This window comes from Arvicola amphibius, chromosome 1, assembly GCF_903992535.2.
Source record: "Arvicola amphibius chromosome 1, mArvAmp1.2, whole genome shotgun sequence".
NCBI classification, from domain to species: domain Eukaryota; kingdom Metazoa; phylum Chordata; class Mammalia; order Rodentia; family Cricetidae; genus Arvicola; species Arvicola amphibius.
This window is the reverse complement of record NC_052047.1, coordinates 166,429,119-166,451,576: the sequence shown is the minus strand read 5'-3', so window position 1 is coordinate 166,451,576 and position 22,458 is coordinate 166,429,119. Positions and strand designations below refer to the sequence as shown.

Here is a 22,458-nt window from a genome sequence, read left to right as displayed (position 1 = left end):
ACACACATACATTCCCAAAACAGAACAAAACATGGTAGCATTTGAAGGACTGGGAGAGTCCTTTCAAGGTAGATTCTGGGGGTTGTTTCTAATATATTTTCTCCATACCTTGTTAGGATCCAACTTGGTTTTATCCACGGGAGTGGAGTCTTTTATCACTTCCACAAACTCGGCACCAAAACACTGGCCATAAAATCCCTAGGGAAGAGAAGCCAAGGGTATAGAAATTCATTTGGAAAGCATGCAACTCTTTGGAACCAGTACAAGGCAGAATGTGTTGATTATTGATGGTCCCTCTGCGCTAAGAAGCAAACTTAAGCACTTCCTGAGACAAAAATAAAAGTATAAGATGTTCAGCACATTAAGGTACCTAAGCCTCCCTACAATACGGAAGCACGGTCTCAAATTCAGCCAATGTCATCATATTTCTGGAGGCAGCTGCTTCGGTAGGGCACTATTTCCTTCTTGCATTTTGAACCCTGGAAATTTGGAGGTCGTGAAGCTTCCCATAATGTGGCAAGCCCCAGTGTGCAAGGGGACGAGAAACACGTTTCTAATTTTAAGCAGGGGACACGATATTAGGGAGTGAAGAGCCTGGGCCAATGGCTAGTTTTCCTTGTCATGAGGTGAATGACTTTGGGTAACTGCCCAGCCTGACCAGGCCACAGGTTCTCCGAGTTGGGTCCTCTCGTCTTACTTGGCAGTACAAGGAACAGTTGGGCAACACAAGTTTGGAAGTTTCACAGTCATGAGAGGAGCCACAGTCAAAGCAACGGCATGGCAGTACAAGCACGAATCCTCGGTTAAATGCCAGCTCTTCACAGGACCCTGGTCTCTCTGCCTCCCCCCACTCCCCCCCGCGGGCTCTTATTTGTTCCTCTCAATCTCTGCTTCTGTTTGCTTGACTTATTTCTACGCTGTTTCTTTTTGCTCTGTCCTCTGAGAACCTTCTACTGTTTCTGTTTCACAGTGTAGCTGCCAGGCTGGAGCTGGGACTGGCCATAGCCACCTTCCAATTGCTTTATTTCTGAGTAGAAGGTGTTATTTCGGGACACTTAAGGACAGCCTCACCATTGAGGGCGAAGGGAATGATTCTGGAGTTTGGCCAGATGGCTTCAAAATCAAGATGAAAACCTTCAAGTCAAAAAGCACCGTGACCAATGCCTGTTGGTACATATTTGTACTGTGTGGGAGGGGCTTTCAGAAAGCAAGGATGCTGATTGAATTTTATAGTCTTGAAAGTCACTATCCAAGACTTCAATTTTAAACTTTGTAAAAGAAACATAGTATTCAGGAGAAAAAAAAAATCTTATGATACAATCTTGCCTACTACCTTCATACTACAAAATGCAACGTAGAAATTTATAGAGAGGTCAGCCATGAGCACATTGTTTTTTCTTAAAGTCATATCCCACTTTGTTTTGGGGGAATGGACAGGGTCAAGTACACAGCACCAGTGCCTCACCTCTAGTCTATGCGAGATCTCAGGAAGCTTTGTAATTGCGGGTTCCTTGTACACAAATTCCTGCTCATCCAAATCCCCGAATCTGGATCCGTAGAAACCAACTCGGAAGTAGGTTCCAAACATCCTCTTATGGTCCTGTTGCAGAAGAAAGGGAAACTCTCCTCAGCTGTCATTACGGATGATCCCCTTGGCTAAAAGGATTGGTTATTTATTGGGCAGCAAACATTTTATTCCCACAGCTGACATTAAGAGGAACCCCACTGTTAAGCAGATTTAATATTTACACAATAAACCCCAGAAATGATTACAAAAGAAATCCCATGAGAAACTCCTGGGGCTTCATTTAACTGAATTTTAAAATCTCTCCTAACTATAAAGCAGCGCAACCTGCTACTTTGTATTCCCAGAGACCTTCTTTGTTGGATTCAGAGTTACGACACTGATGAGCTCAAGGGAAATCTGAAGCCAGGGAGATGGTGGAGGTCTATAGGGCAGGGTCACCTGCCACCAACTAACAGACCTACAGGCCAGGCTCATCTCCAGCTACCTTGTTGATGATGTTGTCAAAGGCCTTCTGCAGTTTGTCATGAGTAGAGGTCAGCTTCCGGAAATCTCTGTGTGCTTCCAGAATGGGGATGACCAACTTGTAGACTTCATTAACTGTCTCATACAAGCCTCCCTGAAAAAGAGGAGATTGTTTAGTGCACTGGAAATTTAAGGAGAAGAACCAGGGTTAATTATGTAAACACCATGCCAGTGAGTGTCATAGTGCTTTATGGGATGCACGCCTGCCTGGTCATCTTTGGAGACCAGGCACCTTGCTAAGTGGTCCTGTATGGTGATGCCAACCAGGGAGGTAGCTTTCCACAAACTGAAAACAGGGGAGGAGATGGCACAGGTTTTAAGGCGCTTGGAGAAGTGGTCTTGTGGTTTTTGAGCTTATCAGAGGTTCTCCTCTAGTCAGACGCAGAACCTCAAGGGAATTAACAGGGTTCCAACCAATTGATTTTGTAGGATTTTAGGGAAATGAGGGTACATGGGTAGGTACGCGTGAACATGGACATGATATACCATAATATGTACATGGGATAATGTAACAAGGAAGCTAGTTTTGTACAATAACTAAAAATTAATTTAAAAACTACTTTCTGATTTCTAAAATAGAAAACAAAGATATGAAAATAAAGGCAGTGAACACAATAATTCAAATACATAGAAAATATAAGCAGGAAGTTTGGAGATGAAGAGTAGAAAATAAAAAATAATATAGTCAGGAAAACAGAATGGGGTCAGCTAAATAAAGTATGAAGTTTACTTGGCTCCACTATGGGGAAAGAGGGCAATGGTGAAAATGGAAATCTATGAGTGGCTATCCATCTGAACTGCAGCGAGTTCTCTATGCTTTTTCTTTTACTGTGAGTCAGACCCAGATCGGGCTACTGAGGGATGGCTCTGAGGCTTCTGTTGTCCCATCTCTCTGAGTTGCCTTGGTCTGTACAGGTGTTGAAGACCTGTTGAGTGTCCCAGGGAAGGTGTCATGGATCCCTGTCTGCCCCTCAGCAGCTCCTCTCCTATCTTTTTCTGTGAGTGGGAAAATGAGGCGTAAGAATATGCCTCATCTCTGATTGTGTAACCCTGGGCAAGCTGTTTCACCTCTCTGTGGCTTGGTTGCCACCCTATTAAAAGGAGATAATACTGTGGAGTTGCTCCTGGACAATGAGCAAGCAGTGGAAATAAGAGTGTGTCCATTATGACATCCCCTCCCTTGGAGAGCTGATGCAATCTGTGGACATCAAAGCCATCGCTGGTCTAGCCAGGAGGATGCAGCCAGGCCCAGCTCTGCTCTGCATGCCCCTGGGGAGTGTGAGGAAGGCTGAAGGAGCTTTTGAGACACTGACCGTGCTGAAGAGCTCTGCAGCCTGCTCCAGGAGGCCCACCAGCCCACTCTCGGTGAAGTAGCGACCAGAGCACACTCCGTCCTCATCAGGTGACAAGGTGTCATCCGAGACCGCAGACTCCTCAAGCACATTGGAGGAAATATTCTGCAAGAGAACCCAGCATGAGCCCAGGGAACAGGGGACCAGAAGATTGTAGGATAATAAAAAAGCCATGCTCTACACCTTCACGGGAGTGGGTGGGGGTGATTACGGCAAGTCTGCAGTTCCATCCACATGAGTTTCTGGTGGCTATTCATTTTGAAAGGTCATACTGAGCAAACTTCTCATCAAAACTCTAAAATTTTTAACCATGAAGGAACTTTCTAGAAAGAACACTACTTTCCTTAATGTAACAACAGTTCAGCTGAAACAGCCTTATTGTGAGTGAGATAACCCTAAGGGACATGTACGGAGGGCCCTGGATATTAAAAGGCCAAGACCAGAAAGCAGGGAATGAAGTCCTATCCATTTTGCCAGCTCATGAACCTTTGACTTTTGGGAGTTCTGCTGAAGTGTTCTGCTCCTGCTTGTCTTGACTTTGAGATAAATAACCATATTATAACATATGAAAGTAATAAACAGATTTTTTTTTAAATTCTGGAGACAGGGTTTCTCTGTGCAGCCCTGGCTGTCCAGGAACTCACTCTTTAGACCTGGCTGACCTCGAAATCACAGAGATCCTTCTGCCTCTGCCTCCTGAGTGCTGGAATTAAAGGCGTGCACCACCATCGCCCTGACAGAGCTTTTATGCAGTTTAGAAAAAGCTACACGCGCTCACACACATTTTTGTTGCTGTGTTTATCCCTTATATAAACTACAGACCTTAGAGCCTCTCACCAGGGAATACGAAAGGGTTTGCTCAAATGAGAAACCTGGGGCACAAAAAGCTTCAGGAGCACCCGTGTTCAGGGCATGGACTTGCATAAGTTAAGAGAGTGAGTTTCTCTTTACACTTTGTGTTGATGTACCCCATTTGTCTCATCCCAGATCTGACCCTGGCAGTGAAGTCAATGCTTCTGATAGGTCAAGAGCCATTCTTGGCTTACACTATGGAAGAAATGAGTATGGTACACAGGAGAAATGGGAAATCTTCACTGTGTAGGAGCTGCAAACAGCACCCGGGCCACTCCTTCCCCCTGCTGTGCGCATAGCAGGCATAGCTCAACAATGACAGCCCTCTTTCCCTGGACGCTGCATAAACTTTAAGACTCCCAGCATAATGCTCCAGTCAGCCACTACCCACTGCTCAGAGGCACTCTTCGAAATAAACGCTGTCTGCCTTGGCTACCAGGATCAAGGGAATCACCTTCAGGAATCCGTAAGGAGGTCATGGTCAGCTCCTATCCCTTCACAGTTACATTGGAATATAGTTTTGTGAACACAGTTTTTGGAAGTCCTTTGTGACCAATCTTTCTTCCAAATCTGGATTCTTATAATGAACTGATAATAGGAGGGATAAGAAATTCAGCTGAAAGAATCTAAGCTCTTAGGACCCCAGCACCAATGGACCTGCATATGATTTTTCTGCATGTTAGGCATAGGTTTGAGCCAGGCAGCTCAGTAGTTGTGAGTCACAGGGGAGAATATTCTGGGCAGACATCCTGGCTTCAGAGTAAGGGATGTAACATTAGTATTTGAGAACACATCCACATCTATGTTTGTGAGTTCAGTAAGGCTTGCACTTCTGGGATAGAATTCCAATGATCTCAGTGGCTTGGACCTCAGTGACTTCCAAGTTATTTGCTCTGAACATTATCTCCACTCTACAGGTCTTTCCCAAAGGCTTAATTTTACTGGAATCCGCCAAGATTAAACACTAGAGTACAGAAAGAACATGTGAGAAATCAGCAGTAGAGCCAGGCATGCCTAAAAGGCATAGGCAGAGGTCTCTCTTAATTCAAGACCAGTCACTGTCAAAGAAAAAAGAGAGTGAGGGAGGGAGAGAGGGAAGAAGGAAGGAAGGAAAGCAAGTAATCAGCAGAGGATACCTACTGCTAACACTGTCTGAATTCCTTCATTCTGTTATAAACTATCCTCCCTCCCTCCCTCCTTCCCTCCCTCCCTCCCTCCCTCCCTCCCTCCCTCCCTCCCTCCCTCCCTCCCTCCCTCCCTCCCTCTGTCTCTCTCCCCCCTCCTCTGTTTTTGTTGTTGTTTTGTTTTCTGAGACAGGGTTTCCTCTGTATAACAGCTCTGGCTCTCCTGAAACTTGTTTTGTAGAGATCCGTCTGCCTCTGCCTCCCAAGTGCTGGAATTAAAGGTGTGCGCCACCACTGCCCAGCCTTTATTTTCTTTTAGAAATACCTTGGTAATGTTCAGTGTGACTTGTGATTCTGGCATAGATAATCAGACCATCTTACTATTTTGACCATTATGATTGATTCAGGGACAAACACATGATCTGGTCAGAGGCAAGAAGATGCCCTAAGACTTTCTTTGTGATTTACAGAAAGGAGGGATTTCTCTTTTCTCCTGGTCTTGAATCTTAATCTAGTACCATCAGTGTGGGAATTCTTCCCATGAAGAATGATGCCCATACCACAGAAGGTTAGAACAAGAGGTAGTGACAACATTCAGGTCACATGTTTGGGTCTCTAGGTCTAGATTGGCAAGTACTTCTGAGGGCTAATTTCCCATATAGGCCGATGGATTCTATTTCACTGTAGATTAATGTGGGCTTATTGCCACTCACTTTCAAGCACCCAGACTGACTTCCCAGGATTCTCTTGAGAGAGAGAATAGTTCTCCCACGGGTGTCAGCACGGTGTGGAGCCTGCTCTGCATCCACACACCTCTGGCTCTTCGTGTTCTGCACGCTAAGCGCTCACGCTTCACCGTTCCTCATAGTCTCTGCCCTTTCCCTGACCTCAGTCCGGGCTGCGCACACATGCTCATGGCGTCCTGTGCCCTTCAGAATTCTATTTATCATTAAAGTGTCACAAAATAGGGAACAGAGCAGTTAGTTAGCAGTTGATGTCTCTGGTTAGAACAGAAAGTTCGTGAGGGCAGGATAAATATTCAATGAATATTCTGTAGAAGAAGGAACGGAGAGCCTGGCCTGGTGACCTATGCCTTTAATTCCATAACTCTAGTGGTGCAGGGTAGGGGAGATCTCTGTGAGTTTAAGGTTATCCTGGTCTACCTAGCAAATACCAGACTAGCCAGGGCTACATCATGAGACCTTGTTTCAAATAACAACAACAATACTATTTTTTAAAAAAAGCCCCAAACAAATCAAAAAAGGAGGGATGGGTAAAAACAGACGAAAAGATAATCTGTATACTCCCATGTAAGGATAACATAGACTTCCCCAGGGGTTCTGATAACGTAGACTCCCCCAGGGGCTCTAGATAACAATTTGCTCTCACCTTGGAACATATCAGCATAAGAAAGTCAACCAAATTCTAAAATAAGGGCAAAATAAGGCTTACTAAACATAAAAGTCAAAATGAAGCTCAATTAATTTAAAGCATTAAATGGTAAATAAATACAGCAACTGGGAAAAGGCACACGACAGCTCTAAGAAATAGTTTAGTAGATGGAGTGAGAAAGGGGTGGCACAGTTCAATATAAAGGGACAAGTCTAAGGGTCTTGCAGGAGCTGGAAGGGCCACACTGCAACACTGAGGTAATAGGAAAGTGAACAAAATGGCCTGCTTAAAAGAAGTCAACACACTTAAAAACACTTTAAAAAACTTCCTTATTCACTCCTGTGTGTGAGAACCAACTGGGTTTTAAACAAACAGTTTTGAATTGAGACTAAAATCATCTGTTGAGAATGAAGTCAGAGAGTAAATGTGTTTGTTACTGAGGACTGTCAGCAAGGAGGCAGCAATGACCTGAGCTAAAACCCAGCTTGCAGATAGATGAACAGGCCTCCAGAAACCAGACGCTCCAGGCTCCATGAGCAATGGTTTCAGTATCTTGTTTTCTAAGCCTGGGAAAGCTACTGTCCTTTCTTTCTCCTTCACAAAGCATCACAGAACCGTGCTGAAGAACAATGATGAGAACAAAGCCCTTCACACGATCAGCCATGGGACTTCAACTGAGAACAATACACACGCTTGTCTACACCATCAGTCTGGCTGGAGAAGGTTCACGACTAAAGTCTGGTGTCTACACCGCAGCAACAGCCATCTCTACAGACGACAGCTCGGTAATAGAAACCACTCATAACAATCTTTTCATTCGGGATTCTTCTGCCCTCTAAGTAGCATATTAAACTACACAGTCGCCGTTGGGCAGCCGCATCTGAGCTTTAGCTCTGGCCCAATTTGCCATCGTTGGCTGTGGATAACTTTGGGGTTATCCTCAGAAGGCATCCTTTCAGCCATTTCTTTCCCATCTCGGGTCAATTGGATTCTTTTTTAAATTTTGGACGAGAGTGGAATCCCACAGAGTTGAAGAAAAGAATTGAGGGACTGAGGCATGACAGATTCATTACCCCAATGTTCCCTCCTTACCAGTATATGAGCCAAATACAAATGTTTTGGGAAGGGTTTAAATAATTAAAAAAAAATGCTGTCTTGTTTCTTACGTCTGTGAAATGGAAATCTACCTGCTTCACAGGTTTATGGGGATGGCCAAATGTCTAAAATGTCTGAGAATGTCTCCCAAAGCTCCCTTGGCCTCTTAGTATCATTACTGTAATGAGTGTGTTTTAAAAGATGGTAAAGGCATTAGATGAGGTAATTAGAACACTTTAAACACAACGGTTTTCAACCGGGGCAGCACAGACAACTAGGACCAGATATGCGAACGGTGGAAACAGCCTTGGTTTCTCCATTTGTCACATTCCCAAACACCTCTGGTGACTTCGGAAGCACTCCTTTTGGGGAGCTCTCAGCTCCCGACCCCCACGGTCGGGCGGTGATCTAACAAAAGCTGCTGCACCTGTCCCACCTGAAAGCTGACGCTGCCCACGGGCAGGTAGCTGTGGTCCTCCAGCATGCTCAGGTACTCGGCCACCAAGGCAGCTGCATGCACCAGGCACATGGCAGCCTCCGTGAAGCACTTTCTCTTGGTGTGCTTCTCGGCCATGTTCTGCAGCCAGGTCAGCCGCAGGTCCGGAGACGCTTGGTAGCTCTTGGCGATCCTGAAGGCAAATTGAGAATGTTTCATGCACAGCCTTCAGAGCGCCACTCTTACAGGGATGGCACTTGACTTTCTTCTCCTTTCTTTTTTTTTTTTTTGTAAGCGTTATCCTCCCCACCTAACATTTTTCTTTACAGTTCCAGAAAATAAGGGAAAAGGCAAAACATTTCATCCAACTCTAGGTGGCTCGGGTGTGCTGGATGCCAAGAAAGAACATTAGCAGCAGTCTTGTGAGGGACAACCAATGACAGGATGTCCTTTTCCACGGAGCTCAAGCGGTTTCCTTCCTTTTCTTTCATAGTTGTGACAGAGAACAACGTTCTATCCCTTTAACGATGGATCAGAGCTATTTACCTTTATAAGTAACTTCTCCCAAAACTCCTGGGCCAGAGGGCAGAAGGTTTACACTACACACTCAGTTGTGACTTCTAAACTGTCTCTCTTTATGAATTGCAGAAGAAGCATGTGGGAAAGAATTCATGGAACAACCAGCAATTCTTTTCTCTCATTCCAGACAGAGGATAGTATTTAAACAGTGTACTTTAAATTAGTGCAATCTTTCTGGAAATTTATGAATGGATCAACTCTACTTTCCCACTAGTGTTCAGTTTGTTGCCCCCAAACTGTTCTACCTCAGTTACCTATGATAGCAACATTAGAAAGGGCATCACTGGGGCTTGAGAGATGGCTCGGTGGTCAAAAGCACTGACAGTTCTTCTAGAGGACCTGGGTTTGTTTCCCAGCACCTACATGGTAGCTCATAACCATCTATAACTCCAGCCCCAGGGGATTTGATGCCCTCTTCTGGCCTCCATGGGCACCGGGCACACACATGGTGCACAGACAAAACAGCCATATCAATAAAATAAAAATGTAATAATAAAAGAAACAGATGGCACCTCGCTGAGACAAATATTCAGACTCGGAAACAATGCTCTTTCTTCCTTCCCTCCCTCCCTCCCTTCCTTCTTCCGTTCTTCCCTCTGTCCCTCCCTCCCTCCCTCCCTTTTTCCCTTCCTAAAGTATGCACCACGCCCAGCAACAATGCCCTTTCTATCTATCTTCTTAGGAGAGTTTACCTGTACATGAGGTCCATGAGCATCTCAGGGTCTTCCTGGAACTCCCTCATTTTCACTGTGTCATATAAAATGCTGTTCAGATTGCAAAGAAGTTCCTCCACCTGACAAAAAGAAGTACAAGCAGTGAAGAACATGAAGCGCAGGGGGACCCAGAGAAAGGCTTTGCCCAGAGATAGGCAGGGGTCCAAGGTGGAGAGAACTCATGAGCTCCTCTGTGGGCACTTTCACCTGTGCAATGCGAGGCCTGCAGGTGATGTGGCCCTGAGAGCCACGCAGTGGCCTGCTTCCTTCACTATCTCCATCTCCAACACCTTGAGTTTCAAGTTTGAATGAGTTCTGGTTATTCCTACACTGCAGAGGTCCAAACTCTCCTCTGGAATACCAGGTGGTGAGAACCTACCGCAGAGTAGGCTAAGGGCTGGAGCTAAAGGGCAGAGATGGGCAGAGACAGAATGCATCTTTCACTTAGGGGCATCTTTCACACGGTCACTGCAGCGAGGCAGAAGAGTAACTGCCCTCCTGGGTCCCTTAGGACGAACACCGCTTACCAGCTCTTCTTACCTTCCTTGTCTGTCTCACATACAAACATCACTTCTTCTCCCTCTTCCCTAAAGTCTACCCCCGGAGTTTGACTCCTTCCCATCTCCACGTTTCCAGACCACCATGTCTTCATTAACCACCCCTCACTATTTATTTATTTAGCTTTTTGGAATTGGGAGGATCAAACCCAGGGCTGTATGAATGCTAGGCTCTACCACAGAACTACATCCAGCCCCTGCACCCCTTTCTTAAGACTTGTACAGTGTCTGTCACCACAGAGCTCCGTATCCCTTTTCTTGTGCTGGTTCTTATTGTTTGGGACTATGCTTTCCCAATAGGATCTTGGTGTCTTGAATTTGAGGATATCAGTGGTATGTATTATTGCATTTATCAAGCACTGAGAACATGTAAATATAGAACAGGCTATAAATATCTGCAAATCACATGTATAATATATGTAAAATGTTATATGCAAAACCATAAATGTGTATGCTTATAACTGGTTAATCTCAAACTCATGCACAAGACAAGGTATGTTCATGGGTCTACCTGGGTGGGAAAAGGAGTTGTTTGCATAGCTGTGTCCTCTTCTGAATAGGCCAGAATTGTCCTTAAGGACTTTCTCAGGTGCTCTTCATTGAAGTCTGGTGCTTTGCCTACCAAGGATGCTAGCGCCATGGTTACTTGCATCTTTACTCTGGCAAAGTTCTGCATCAGAAAAGATGAAGCGAACAAGAGACAGTCAGCAAGCAACTATCCAGGGCCAGACACAAACAGCTCCTAGTATTTCCTTCAGTCTAGTCTTAAGCATTTCCTTTGCTCTCAATAAACGGTGAGCTACACTTTGTCCAAGATTCACATCACTGTTTAAATGGATTAGATGGACCGTTTGCTCCCATAAATCTGTCAGGCTCCCTTTAAATTTTCATTGCATTTGGGCTGCCTCCACTCTGCAAAGCTGAAAGATTATTATAAAGTTGGTCACCGGATAGAAGCTCTGGTGCCAAGAGTCTCTTCTTGGAACTTAGAGATCTTCTTTTACAGGCTTAGTTTAAAAGATATTCTTAAAGATGCTCATGAACATGGCAGCAGACAAAACTGCAAGCATGTGCAAGACAAAACTAAACATGGACAGACTAAGGCAGAGGTTCACTGTGAAACTGAACCCCAAAGTGTCCAACATTTCACTTAAAATTCAGGACCAAGCCATGCCTTTAATCTTAGCACTTGGGAGGCAGAGGCAGGCAGATTTCTGAGAGTTCCAGGACAGCCTGGTCTACATAGTAAGTTCCTGTACAGGCAGGGTTACATAGTGAGACCCTGTTTCAAAAAACCAAAACAAAAAATCAGGTCCAGAGGACGATAATCATTTATAATTCTCATCCACAAGTTGTCCTGGTACCATCCAGACCTGGTACTGATTCAGACTTTGGAACGGGACACACTTTTCTGGAACTGTAACCTGCTCCTGTGTTTGTCTGACATGCCGGAGCTCTGACTGCTAGAAGCAGGCACCCTCCAGTCCTGCTGCTGCTGCTCCCAAATGCTGGTGCCCACCTGCAGACTCCCTGGCGTCCTTTTTCCAGGGCAGAAGTGAAAAGCTATACGGCATCCCCTCCCTCAACCTATGCTTCACATTCACACTCTCTCCTGATTCGGGGCTGCCCAGCCGGTTTGCGCTTACACTGGTGGCTCCGAAACTGAAGCGCATGAGGAGGTAGAGGGTGGCGCAGGCTTGGCTCCGAGTGACATCCATGCTGCTGCTGCAGTGGTGCAGCACCCGCTGACACAGGTCAGCGCACTGCTCTACTTCCTCCTCGAACAGCAAGTCCCCGAACTAGAAGAGACACAGGAGGTCATATGGCATCACCGGGCACTTTCGCAAGCTCCCCGGCTGGCTGTCGCAACATGCAAAGGTCTGTTTGGACAAGCAAAGAGCCTGAAGGGTTAATGTAGTGCTCCATAAACAAAATGGGCTACAGGTGCCAGGCGATGGAGGTAAGCGATGACGTCCACTAATTGTGAGTCACACGGCTGAGGTAAGGGCTATGTCACCAACTTCACTGTTAGCCAGGTTGCATTCACTGGTGAGTGAGCCGCAGCTCTGAAGGACTTACTTGGATTTCATGGGTTCCTTGGAAATTATTGATGACTAAGAAAGAGAAAGTTATTATGATAGTGGGCAGCAGAATTCCACCTCACAAATTTACAAGATCCTATGTAGAGGGCACCCACTAAGATTTCCCGCAAAGAAGGAAAAATCATCTTAATATGCTACCGACCAAAGATGGTGCTCAGGCAGCTCCCAGCATTTTACTATGGTCGTGCTTGTCACATTTTCTAACGGGAATCAGGTGTAGGATTGACTCTCACTTCGATAAGGGTGTTCATGAGGAGAAAAACCTGTAGTCTCTCAAATGATTTTTGCTCTCAAGTCAGAGACTTTCAGTGTGTGGTCATTTGACACATGTGTAGTTAGGTCCACATTTCAAGTATGAGAGCCACGGTTCAGCATCCCCACAGTGACTTCCGGATAGTCAGAGCGCCTGGTACTGTTACTCCATGGCCTCCATCTACTTGCAGAGGAAGGTGAGGCTAGGAGAGACTCTCGCTTTTAATGAGGAGTAAGAAAACAAGCATCCCACGCGTACCTTGGCAATGAGTGCGCGGAGAGTGGCAAAGCAGTGAGTCAGGTAGGTGGTGCTCTGATCACAGCTCAGAGAATTCACCAGGACACGCAGGACGCCTCCCAGCAGGCTGTCTTTACAGTCCAGGGCGGAGCTTGCCTGGGGGGTGGAAGAACAGCATCACTGAGTATGGCAGAAGGCCCAAGAGGCTGCCGCTGGTGTAGAGAACTGGCATACCTTCTTCTTAGTGTGAGCCACCATGTATATCATTTATTAACAACCATGAGAACTTAAGTCCTTTCCCAATGGCCTCTTTTCAAAACTAACTTCATCCAATTTGGGAGATTACCCAAAGTTCTAGAGTTCATCTCCCTCCAGTCTGGGTTATGGTTTTTGGAATGTTCTTTCTTTGTAGGCATGATTATTCTACCAGTGTTTCAAAAACAGTTGGGAGCTTCAAGTACAAGAGGGCTGCTTGGTGGCAGGTGTGTCTTCTAAATTGGCAGCCTATTTGTCGGCTACAAAAGAACCAACAAGAAGGATAACTGTATTCTCTATAATGCAACTTTCCTTGGAAACTGCAAATCATTTTGAGGCTTGGTATCAGGCACACTACTCTCAGATTTACCTTGTACAAAGATGCCATCAATGTGATGCTAAACATTTAGGGTACCAAAGTTAGGGAACGTTCCAAAGATATTGGAGTCATCCCTGGATGCTCAAGTCCCTCCTATCAAAGGGAGGTAGTATTTGCATACATAACTCACAGTCCTCTCATGTACTTTGAATCATCCCTTGCTTGCTTTTGGTACCTAATACAAATAGGAATACCGGGCCAACAGTTGCTATTCTGTATAGTTTGGGAAACAATGATGGGAAACTATAAAGTATGCATATGGTCGGCACAGATCTATTTTTAATTCCTAAATATTTCCCATCAATGGTATGGAACCCTGCAATGGAAGGCTGACCTGTACTTTCCTAAAGCAGGGATGGCAAATCCGCAGGACTGCCCTTGAACAATCTGAGTATCACACACACTGAGTACTGGACATTACCCAGTGCCGTCATAATGTCAGAGCAGCAATAAAGGCCAACAGAGAGGAAGCATCCAGTCAAGACAACATTATCTCTGGCTTCTATGAAGTCCTAATATTTCACTTGTGTTGGTAAATCACTTGGCCAAAGGATCATCCCTAGGGTGGCAGGCTTGCCTTAAGCCATAATAAGTAAAAGGGCAGAATATTTAGTCCTTTAGCGAGACCGTGTGCTGTCCCTCCCAGAAGCCCTACTCCTAGCACAGCAGCTCCCTGGGCCAAAGCCACGAAGCTGTCTCCGTCTGTCCACACTTCTTCTTTTATCATTCTGTCCCTTTTCTAATCATACTTTTCCTAACCCCGAGTCTTCCTGACGTTCTGGGCTCCCTTCCCTGCCGTATGACTGCTTGCATCTGACCTCCATGCCAGTTTAAATGACATAACTTTCTTTCCTTTTATTCCTTAACACTCCTCCTTCCAGCAGCTGCTAAGATTTGCAACTTGTTAGCTTTGGGGATTTTTCTTAAAAACACTATTAATATTGTCTTTCACTTTCTACTTTAGTCCATTCTTAAACCCTTTTATTAAGGAGACTAAGAACCCCAAGAGGGGACCCCCAATCCCACTATGTCATCAGCGACTCCTATCCTAGCCCATTGGAATTGACCTACCAGGAGAAACCTAATTCCCATCCTGTTGCAGAGTCCACTGTCTACCTTATAAATCTAGCATGCATACTTGTTCCAGTTTAATCTTGACGGTCAGTTCCTCAGATGCCCAACTCTTTCCAAGGGAGTAGCAAGTCAGAGGGGCCAGAGGATGCCTGGCATCTCTGGAATCTGCAAGGTAGGCACCATTGTAAATTCCAAACTTCCCCACTTTAGTTTTAAAAAGGCATTCTGTAAATCGTGCTCACATTTCTCAATTTTGAATGATGGTTCCCCTATCCAATTCCAAGAAACGCACCCATGAGCTGGCCAGATGGGGTGTGCATTGCCCTCACCTGGATGATGTTTTCCTGCATATCCAGTATGATTAAATTTGCTTCTGTAGCCAGATTGCCACTGATCAAGGCTTCTTGATCTAATTCTGCCTTTGTTCTAAGAAACAAAAGGAGGTCAAATTAAAGCACAATCTGGCTTGGCCAGGTTCCAGCGATGACAACCAATGCACCATGTCACAAAGGATTCTTTAGAACAGTCAACCATGAATTAACACAGAGAGGCCGGCCTCTATGTAACCAAGCCAGTGTTTCCTGGGGTTCACGTCTGGTTGGGAAGATGGTCTAGTGAAGTCTCCAGGTCATCCGTATCTTCACTGTTATTAATGACGACAATTATGAAAATAACAGAATGGGTAGAGAAGTAATTACTGGTTGCTACTGACAATTAGGTGAGCCTATCAGATAGCATGTGAGAGCCTGAGGGTCTCGTCTGTTGGTCATGCATGCGCATTATGTGAACGGGGGTGGGAGTGGGGCCGCAACATGCTGGAGAGACGGGAATGTGACTTGAACTTGGGGAACACTGGGAAGCAGTGATGCTGCTATGGAAAAGGAGATTCAGTTCTTCACCACACGAAGTCTACCTGAGAAGGTTGCTTAGACGCATGTGGGACTGGCTGGCTTTTTTTTTTTTTTTTTTTTTTTTTTGATTTTTCGAGACAGGGTTTCTCTGTGGCTTTGGAGCCTGTCCTGGAACTAGCTCTTGTAGACCAGGCTGGCCTCGAACTCATAGAGATCCACCTGCCTCTGCCTCTCGAGTGCTGGGCTTAAAGGCGTGCGCCACCACCGCCTGGCTTGGCTGACTTTTTCTAATGGGAAACAAGGCTCTCATCCCGTGGGGCAGGGCATCAAAAATTCTGCTGGAGGTTCCCGGACTGGAACCTACCAGTTAGGAAATGGGATATCACCAGGCATTTTGTTTTTCAGGCTTAATTCTAAGGAACTGGTACATTCTGTGAACAGATCCCTTCATCCTCACCAAGCAAGTGAAGCTGGGAAGGGAGGAAGTGGTCTTCTCTTCCACAGCTTTCTTTGCCTTCAAGGGTTCAGTTACCCAGAGTTAACAAGAGTCCAAAAACATTAGTTGAGAAATTGAAGAACAGATTCCAGAAACAAACAAGTCATTGGCTCTGAATTGTGTGCAGTTCTGAGTGGCATGACATCATATTCCATCCTGCCAGGTGATCATTGTGGTGGCATTTCATTTGTATTTTAATAAATAAAGCTTGCCTGAAGATCAGAAAAGTAAAACAGCCACACTGGCCGGCCTTACAGACCAGGCAGCAGCGACACACACCTTTAATCCCAGTAGCCACACTAGCTTGCCATAGAAACCAGGAGGTAGTGGTGCATGCCTTTAATCCCAGCACTCGAGAGGAATATAAGATAGGAGAAGACAGCTCTCAGACACAGTCTCATTCTGAGATTCCTGGAAGCAGAATCGTCATTTCAGACTGAGGTAAAGGAAAGAGCCAGCGGCTGTGTGCTTTGCTTTTCTGACCTTCAGGTTGATCCCCAGTGTCTGTCCCTGAGCTTCTACTAATCACGCTACATACAGATCATTGCTTTGCCCAATGTATCCATGACTCTCAATGGTGTGCAGTTCTGAACAGCCTGATGTCATATTCCATCAAGTGACCAATGTCACCTGATCATTGCTTTTCCCAGTGTATCCATGATGCATATGCTACCTACATGTTATTTACTTAGTTGCTGTCTTAGTAACCAGGCTGACTGACACAGTATCACAGTGATGTAAAGAAGGATTTGGTACCATTCACAGCTTTGGGTATCCCCTGGAGTGTATTGCCTGCAGAGAAAAGGGTACTACTGCAATTTGTTTTACCATCCCAATTTAGTTTTAAGGAAAGAGAGGTAGGAAAAACTGACTTTTCCAACAGTCCCCAGTGGCTAAGATGGAATTACAGATGCTGGGGTGTTATGCTATCAGTTCAAACGTCCTGGACCAGGATTACCCAGAGTTGTTCTCCTTTGTCCTTATCCAATAACAGTTGCTTATACAACACTGAGTGCTCAGAAAGCTATTTTTAACCAATATCACACTTAGGATAGGTTCTTCAGTACTAATTGCTTGACAACCCTTCCCCCCATTCTCCAACTGACAGTATATTTATAAGGTAAGTGAAATTATAAAAGTTTTTGTTTTGATTAACTTACTGGTACGTTTAAATTTACAGTAACAGGGCCAGGTGTTGTGGGGCATGCCTTTAATTCCAGCCCTCAGGAGGCAGGGGCTGGTGGATCTTTATGAAGTTTGAAGCCAGCCTGGTCTACAAAGTGTCTTCTGGAGCCAGTGAAGACTACCTAATGAAACTCTGTCTCAAAACAACAACAGCATCCCCCTGACAAACAAACAAAACACAAACAACCACCACAAAAAAAACCCACACTTTGACCAAGGCTGTATTATTTTAGATTTTGTGTTAGGCGCAGACACAAAAAGATAAAATGAAAGTGACGGCATTATCTCTTCTTTTCTTTCTCTTAGAAACGTCTCACTGTGACTAGGATCCTGGGCGCACCACGTAGACCAGGCTGCCTTAAAGTCACAGAGATCTATCTGCTTCGGCCTCCTGGGTGCTGGAATTAAGGACATGTGCCAGCACACTCAGCCAATATTAATCTTAACCATATTTTATTTAATCTAGTACATCAAAAGTATTGTTAGTAAGTAACTAATTAGAAATTATTGTGGAAATGTTCAATATTGCATTTATTTTCACTTATTCTACATCTTAATACAAAATAACCATACTTCAACCATATGGCTTCGTGCAGTTATGGCTCTTGTAATGGATAGTACAGACAGCCCTAACCTGCTTTTACAGTTGTGGCAAAATATACCTAACCACAACATGAAACTTACCACCTTAATCATTTTTAAATGTATAGTTCAGTAGTATTAATTTTTATTGTCATGCAATATTGTCACTCCTGGGAGGTCTACTAGAGTGGCTCGGACTTGTCTGCACAGACCAGTCACTTGTAAAGTTTAACCAACCTAGAGCTGGCAGGGGATACCTTGGGGCACTTTGACACTGGGTATGGTGGCACATTCCTTTGATTCCAGCACACAGGAGGCAGAGGTAGGCAGACCTCGTGAGTTCAAACACAACCTTGTCAACATAGAGCATTCTGGGTAGTTTGAGGCCCTATCCAAAGCACAGGCAACACTTTGGACGTTCCCATGGGTAATCTGAATGCAGCCCAGATTGAAAACTATTGCTCTAAAAGAAACAGAGCCAAACTGGTTAAAATAAAGCTAAAATGACAGAAACTGTCGTCTAAAAATGATAGCGTTTCCAAATAGCTCTAACTTGAGCAGTTATAATTGCCGCACGGCTGCAGAAGGACTGAGGGATCGTCAGTCATCGTAACGAGCAGTCCACCAGGAGCGGGGAGCCCAGAACGAACCTGCAGAGAACTGGCAGGACCTGCATGCTCACAGTCAAGATGGCTGATGTCAGCAAGTGGGAAAGTCTACCTACAGCAATTCACACAGCCCGGCCAAAACATGCCTTGATACCCTCTTGCTTTAATGCGGTGGAGCAGATGACCTAACCATTGAAACAGTGCTGTGCCTTCTACGTACACCTGTTGTTGTTGTACACTGTCTGAACCAGTGACCTCACACACTGAATGAAAGCAACAGGCAAGGAGAGAGGGGCAGAGAAAGCAGGGCCAAGTGCCCTACGGTGTAACTTCAAATCCATATTTCCCCTATGAAAATGGGTGCGAAAATTTACTAACACTTAGAACCAAAGATCTTAAGGACCAGCTAGGAAAATCAGAGTAAGCCAAAGCTCTCTAAGCAAATAGGCATTATTAATACGACCGATAACCGGGGTTCCCATGTGACACCGGAGTGAAAATGTGATGTCTCCACGTATCTTTGGACCTGACAGTTGTGGCAGTCTCCCTTCCAAGCCACAGGGCAGCACGTTCTTGTTTACTGGCAAAGCCATCACCCTTTAATTGGTATCAGATACTGACTTGCACAAACAGCATCCTTCACTGTTAGGAAGCCAGATTATTTGGCATGCTTTCCAAAAACTATTATTGAAATGTTTCTAGGAAAAAAAATGCTTTAGAGTAAGGAGGAAAAAAATGTGATGTTTCAGAATAAGTTTGACTCCCCACAGTGCCATAAATTGGCTAGGATGTACCATTCGTCAGATAATGGCAGAGATATTAACATTTATTTATAAAGAACATTCAGGTTTCCTCATCCCTCCCTCTGAGGGAAGCTGTACCATCAATGCTCTGTCGTATGTGTGGGGTCTTCAACCATTTGGTGTTTTGCTCAGGGAACCTGGGTTTCATAAGTTACACGCGGCTAAGAGGCAGAGAAGACACACATTATCCGTTCACACACATTTAGCTTTAGCTCTCTTATGTCTAAATTGTTACACACAGTTCTCTCCTTCCCCTTTGATGTATAATACATATAATATACATGTGCAGGTTTCTGTCAACTTGACACCCAGCTAGACATATCTGGGAAGAGTGGATCTCAATTGAGGAACTGCCTCTATCATATTGGGCTACAGTCAAGTCTATGGCAGCACTGTCTTGATTAATGATTGATGTGGGAGGACCCACCACTGTGGGTGGTGCCATCCATGGGCAGGTGGTCCTGAGTTGTATAAGAAAGCAAGCTAGCAAGTCTTGGAGAGAAGTCAGTAAGTAATGTTTCTTCATGGCCCTGGCTTCAGTTTCTGCCTCTAGGTTCCTACCCTGACTTACTTCTGTGATGAGCTATAAATCATAGGATAAAATAAATCCCATCCCCTCAAGCTGCTTTTGGTCTTAGTGTTTTATCAGAGCAATTGAAAGTGTGCGCGCACACGCACATACACACACACACACACAGCATGTGTTGCCATCCAAGCAGGGTTGTTTTTCACTTTCTTTGTATTTTTTTTCTGATTATAAAAGATATGAAAATGCAAATCCAATGTAGGAAACATAACAGACTGTGAAAAAGAAAATATAAATCACATTTTTAAAATCTTAAAACACTATTGATGTTTTGGTAAATTTCTTTGTGGCCTTTTTTTGTTTGTTTTTCAAGACAAGGTTTCTCTGCGTAGCCCTGGCTGTCCTGGAAGTCACTCTGTAGACCAGGCTGGCCTCAAACTCACAAAGATCTGCCTGCCTCTGCCTCCTGAGTGCTGGGATTAAAGGCATGTACTACCACCAACCAGCCAGTTCTGACTTTTTAAATTTATTCTTATTTTATGTGCATTGGTATTTTGCCTGTATGTGTGTCTGTGTGAGAATGTCAGATCTTGGAGTTATAGTCTTGTGAGCTGACATGTGGGTGCTGGGAATCGAACACGGGAAGAGCAGTCAATGCTTCCAAATGCAGAGCCATTTCTCCAGCCCAACCAGTTCTGATACTTTTGAACAATAAAGAATATAAGGCTACTATAAAAACCCCTGACTACCCATCTTTGCACCCACTGTCTCTATGAAAATACAGATGTGGAGTTACATGGCAGGACACCAGGTTCTGCTTTCTCTCTTTGCTCTTCATCAGCAACCTGAGGTTGTGGAAACTGGGCTTCTGAAAACAATGGGTACATTTTTAAAGAGCTGAAGCCATAGCATTTTCAACCTTTGGGCATCCTGAGTAGCCGGAGCCGTATTTACACAGACAGTATGCTTCCCTTTCTTACCCTTGGAAGGATGCAGTTGTCCCAGAAACACAAGCAGCCTGGGAAAGCTAGTTAAAGACTTTAAATGAAAGTAGCACAGAGCAGCCAAGAGACTCACTTATCCAGCTTCTCGTTCGCTTGCCGCCACTGAGTCTGCTCTTTCCTCCATCTCAGATTTTCACTGAGGCCTGGAAATCGGTCATTCCCTAGGAGTGAAGAAACACACGGCAGGAATTTGATTAGCATGGAACCCTCTAAGATAACCAAAAGTCGAGCGAGCACGCAGCTTTACTGAGAAGGCTCAGTACATTCTTCAGTTAATCAGTTTGTCTGCCGTGAGGAGATAAAGCTGCCATGCTGTGTCTGTGGTGACCTGCCCTGGATGGACAGGAGGCAGCTCTGGAAGATGTTCCTGCCTTTCACATTTCCCCTGAGCAGGGGCTTCTGTGAGCCCCGCCCCCAAACCCGACTTGCTAGAAAGAAGAGCAGGAGTCCAGCGAAGGTGCTGAGTGCCCTCCTGTTGCTGTTTCCCTGGGAACACATGGCATCTGAATGTCTTACTGTGATGAGCTCAGGTGATTGATTCACAGGGTCCCTAGGATGGTGGCATGCTGGCACTGTTTGGGGGAGACTGCTCTACCCCAGTAACAGATCAAATGACTCAGGAATATGACCTTGGCCCAGAGCCCTCCAGTTTGTTGATCAGGAATATGACCTTGGGCCCAGAGCCCTCCAGTTTGTTGATCAGTCTCCTTCAGGGGCCAAGGCACAAAGGAGACAGTGTCTCCCTCCTCCGTCAATCACTTTCTTGGATTTCTTGGCCTTTCCTGGCTCTTAAACCTCAATAAAACATGGCCTTTGGGGACTTTCAGTGTTATCCTTGCCCCCAGAGGCAGAGAACAAGCATTTTACAAGCCAAGCACAGGATCCAGAACCAGGACCTTCCTTCCCATAAAGAGTGAAGAGCTGTCTAACAAGCGGGGAGGCTGCCCCCCACACCTGGAGTGCGACGGCGCATCATCTCCCCGCGGGCTCCTTCTCCACGCAGAAGGGCCTCCTCCAGCTTGGCCTTGACATCCCGTGACTTCTGCAGGACTTGAGTGCTGACTTTGTCAGAGCTCTGCTTTCCCTGGAAGGATAGAGGTAGGAACATTCAGTTTAGGGGTGTCTCTGTAGATGGAGAGATTTGTCAAAAGAGAACACTTCAGGGTCATGTTGGGGAGTTTTGACATATACTACATGGACACTATTCCAGAGGCTCCTACGGATGAAACTTTATTAGCAGGAATGGGCCCACTGCAATAGGCAGACATTCTTTCTATGTGGAATGGCAAATGCAAACAAGCTAGGGGCTGGAATGCAGAAGCATGAAGAATGAACAATGCTGTCATTGTTCAAAGGGAAGAATAACAAGACAGGACTGAAGGAAACGTCAAAGACACCCCACACCAGAAGACACCCCACACCTACCTTGTACTCAAAACAGGAGACACAGATGAACAGCAGGTCTAAAATCCTGTTGAGCTGCATGGAAGGCAGGTCAGCAATCCACCTCCTAATGAGGCCCTGATCGGCATTCTTCATGATCCACAGGAAGCAAACCATGAGGTGGCGGGTGGTGTCTGCATTCAGCATGTTGTATTGCTTATAGGGCTGGAGGGAGGCAAATGGTGGGGGAAGGCGGGGGAAGGTGTGAGAGGAAGTCAAGCAACAGAAAAAGACAAAACTGTAAGAGATGAGAACCTCTCAGAACACTATCCACTTCTTCCCTGGCTGGGCATCTACTTTCTGCAGCCCCGTCTTCCCAAGGCAAGGAAATGTGTGCTCAGTAAAGGCTTTACCTTGGCAGTTTGGGTTAAGCTGAGAAACACTGAACTAAGCACTGTCTGGTGGTCTGTCCCGGACCCTGATCATGTTCTTCAATACCAACGATGCAATGGAACATTCTTGCTGCTAAGATCTCCAGAACTTCTTCAAGATGGCCAATGGAGGGTTGGA

General features: G+C 45.3%; 1 protein-coding gene and 1 non-coding gene across 4 annotated transcripts in view; one reads left to right on the top strand and one right to left on the bottom strand.

The window, feature by feature from the left end:
- Positions 1 to 22,458, bottom strand: part of Dock8 (dedicator of cytokinesis 8) — a 203,431-nt gene that overhangs the window by 16,690 nt on the left and 164,283 nt on the right. For all 3 annotated transcript variants that reach the window (XM_038327158.1, XM_038327166.2, XM_038327176.2), the window contains 13 exons: positions 21,931 to 22,113; positions 21,460 to 21,589; positions 20,579 to 20,666; positions 14,780 to 14,876; positions 12,764 to 12,898; positions 11,797 to 11,949; positions 10,662 to 10,820; positions 9,573 to 9,673; positions 8,302 to 8,494; positions 3,364 to 3,507; positions 2,013 to 2,144; positions 1,466 to 1,600; positions 109 to 198 (listed from right to left, as the gene is read on the bottom strand). In XM_038327158.1, the coding sequence (XP_038183086.1) occupies positions 109 to 198; positions 1,466 to 1,600; positions 2,013 to 2,144; positions 3,364 to 3,507; positions 8,302 to 8,494; positions 9,573 to 9,673; positions 10,662 to 10,820; positions 11,797 to 11,949; positions 12,764 to 12,898; positions 14,780 to 14,876; positions 20,579 to 20,666; positions 21,460 to 21,589; positions 21,931 to 22,113 (1,740 nt within the window). The remainder of the gene's footprint in view (positions 1 to 108; positions 199 to 1,465; positions 1,601 to 2,012; positions 2,145 to 3,363; positions 3,508 to 8,301; positions 8,495 to 9,572; positions 9,674 to 10,661; positions 10,821 to 11,796; positions 11,950 to 12,763; positions 12,899 to 14,779; positions 14,877 to 20,578; positions 20,667 to 21,459; positions 21,590 to 21,930; positions 22,114 to 22,458) is intronic.
- Positions 18,681 to 18,810, top strand: LOC119806089. The gene has a single exon (XR_005284122.1). It is a non-coding gene; the product is annotated as a small nucleolar RNA SNORA24 (small nucleolar RNA).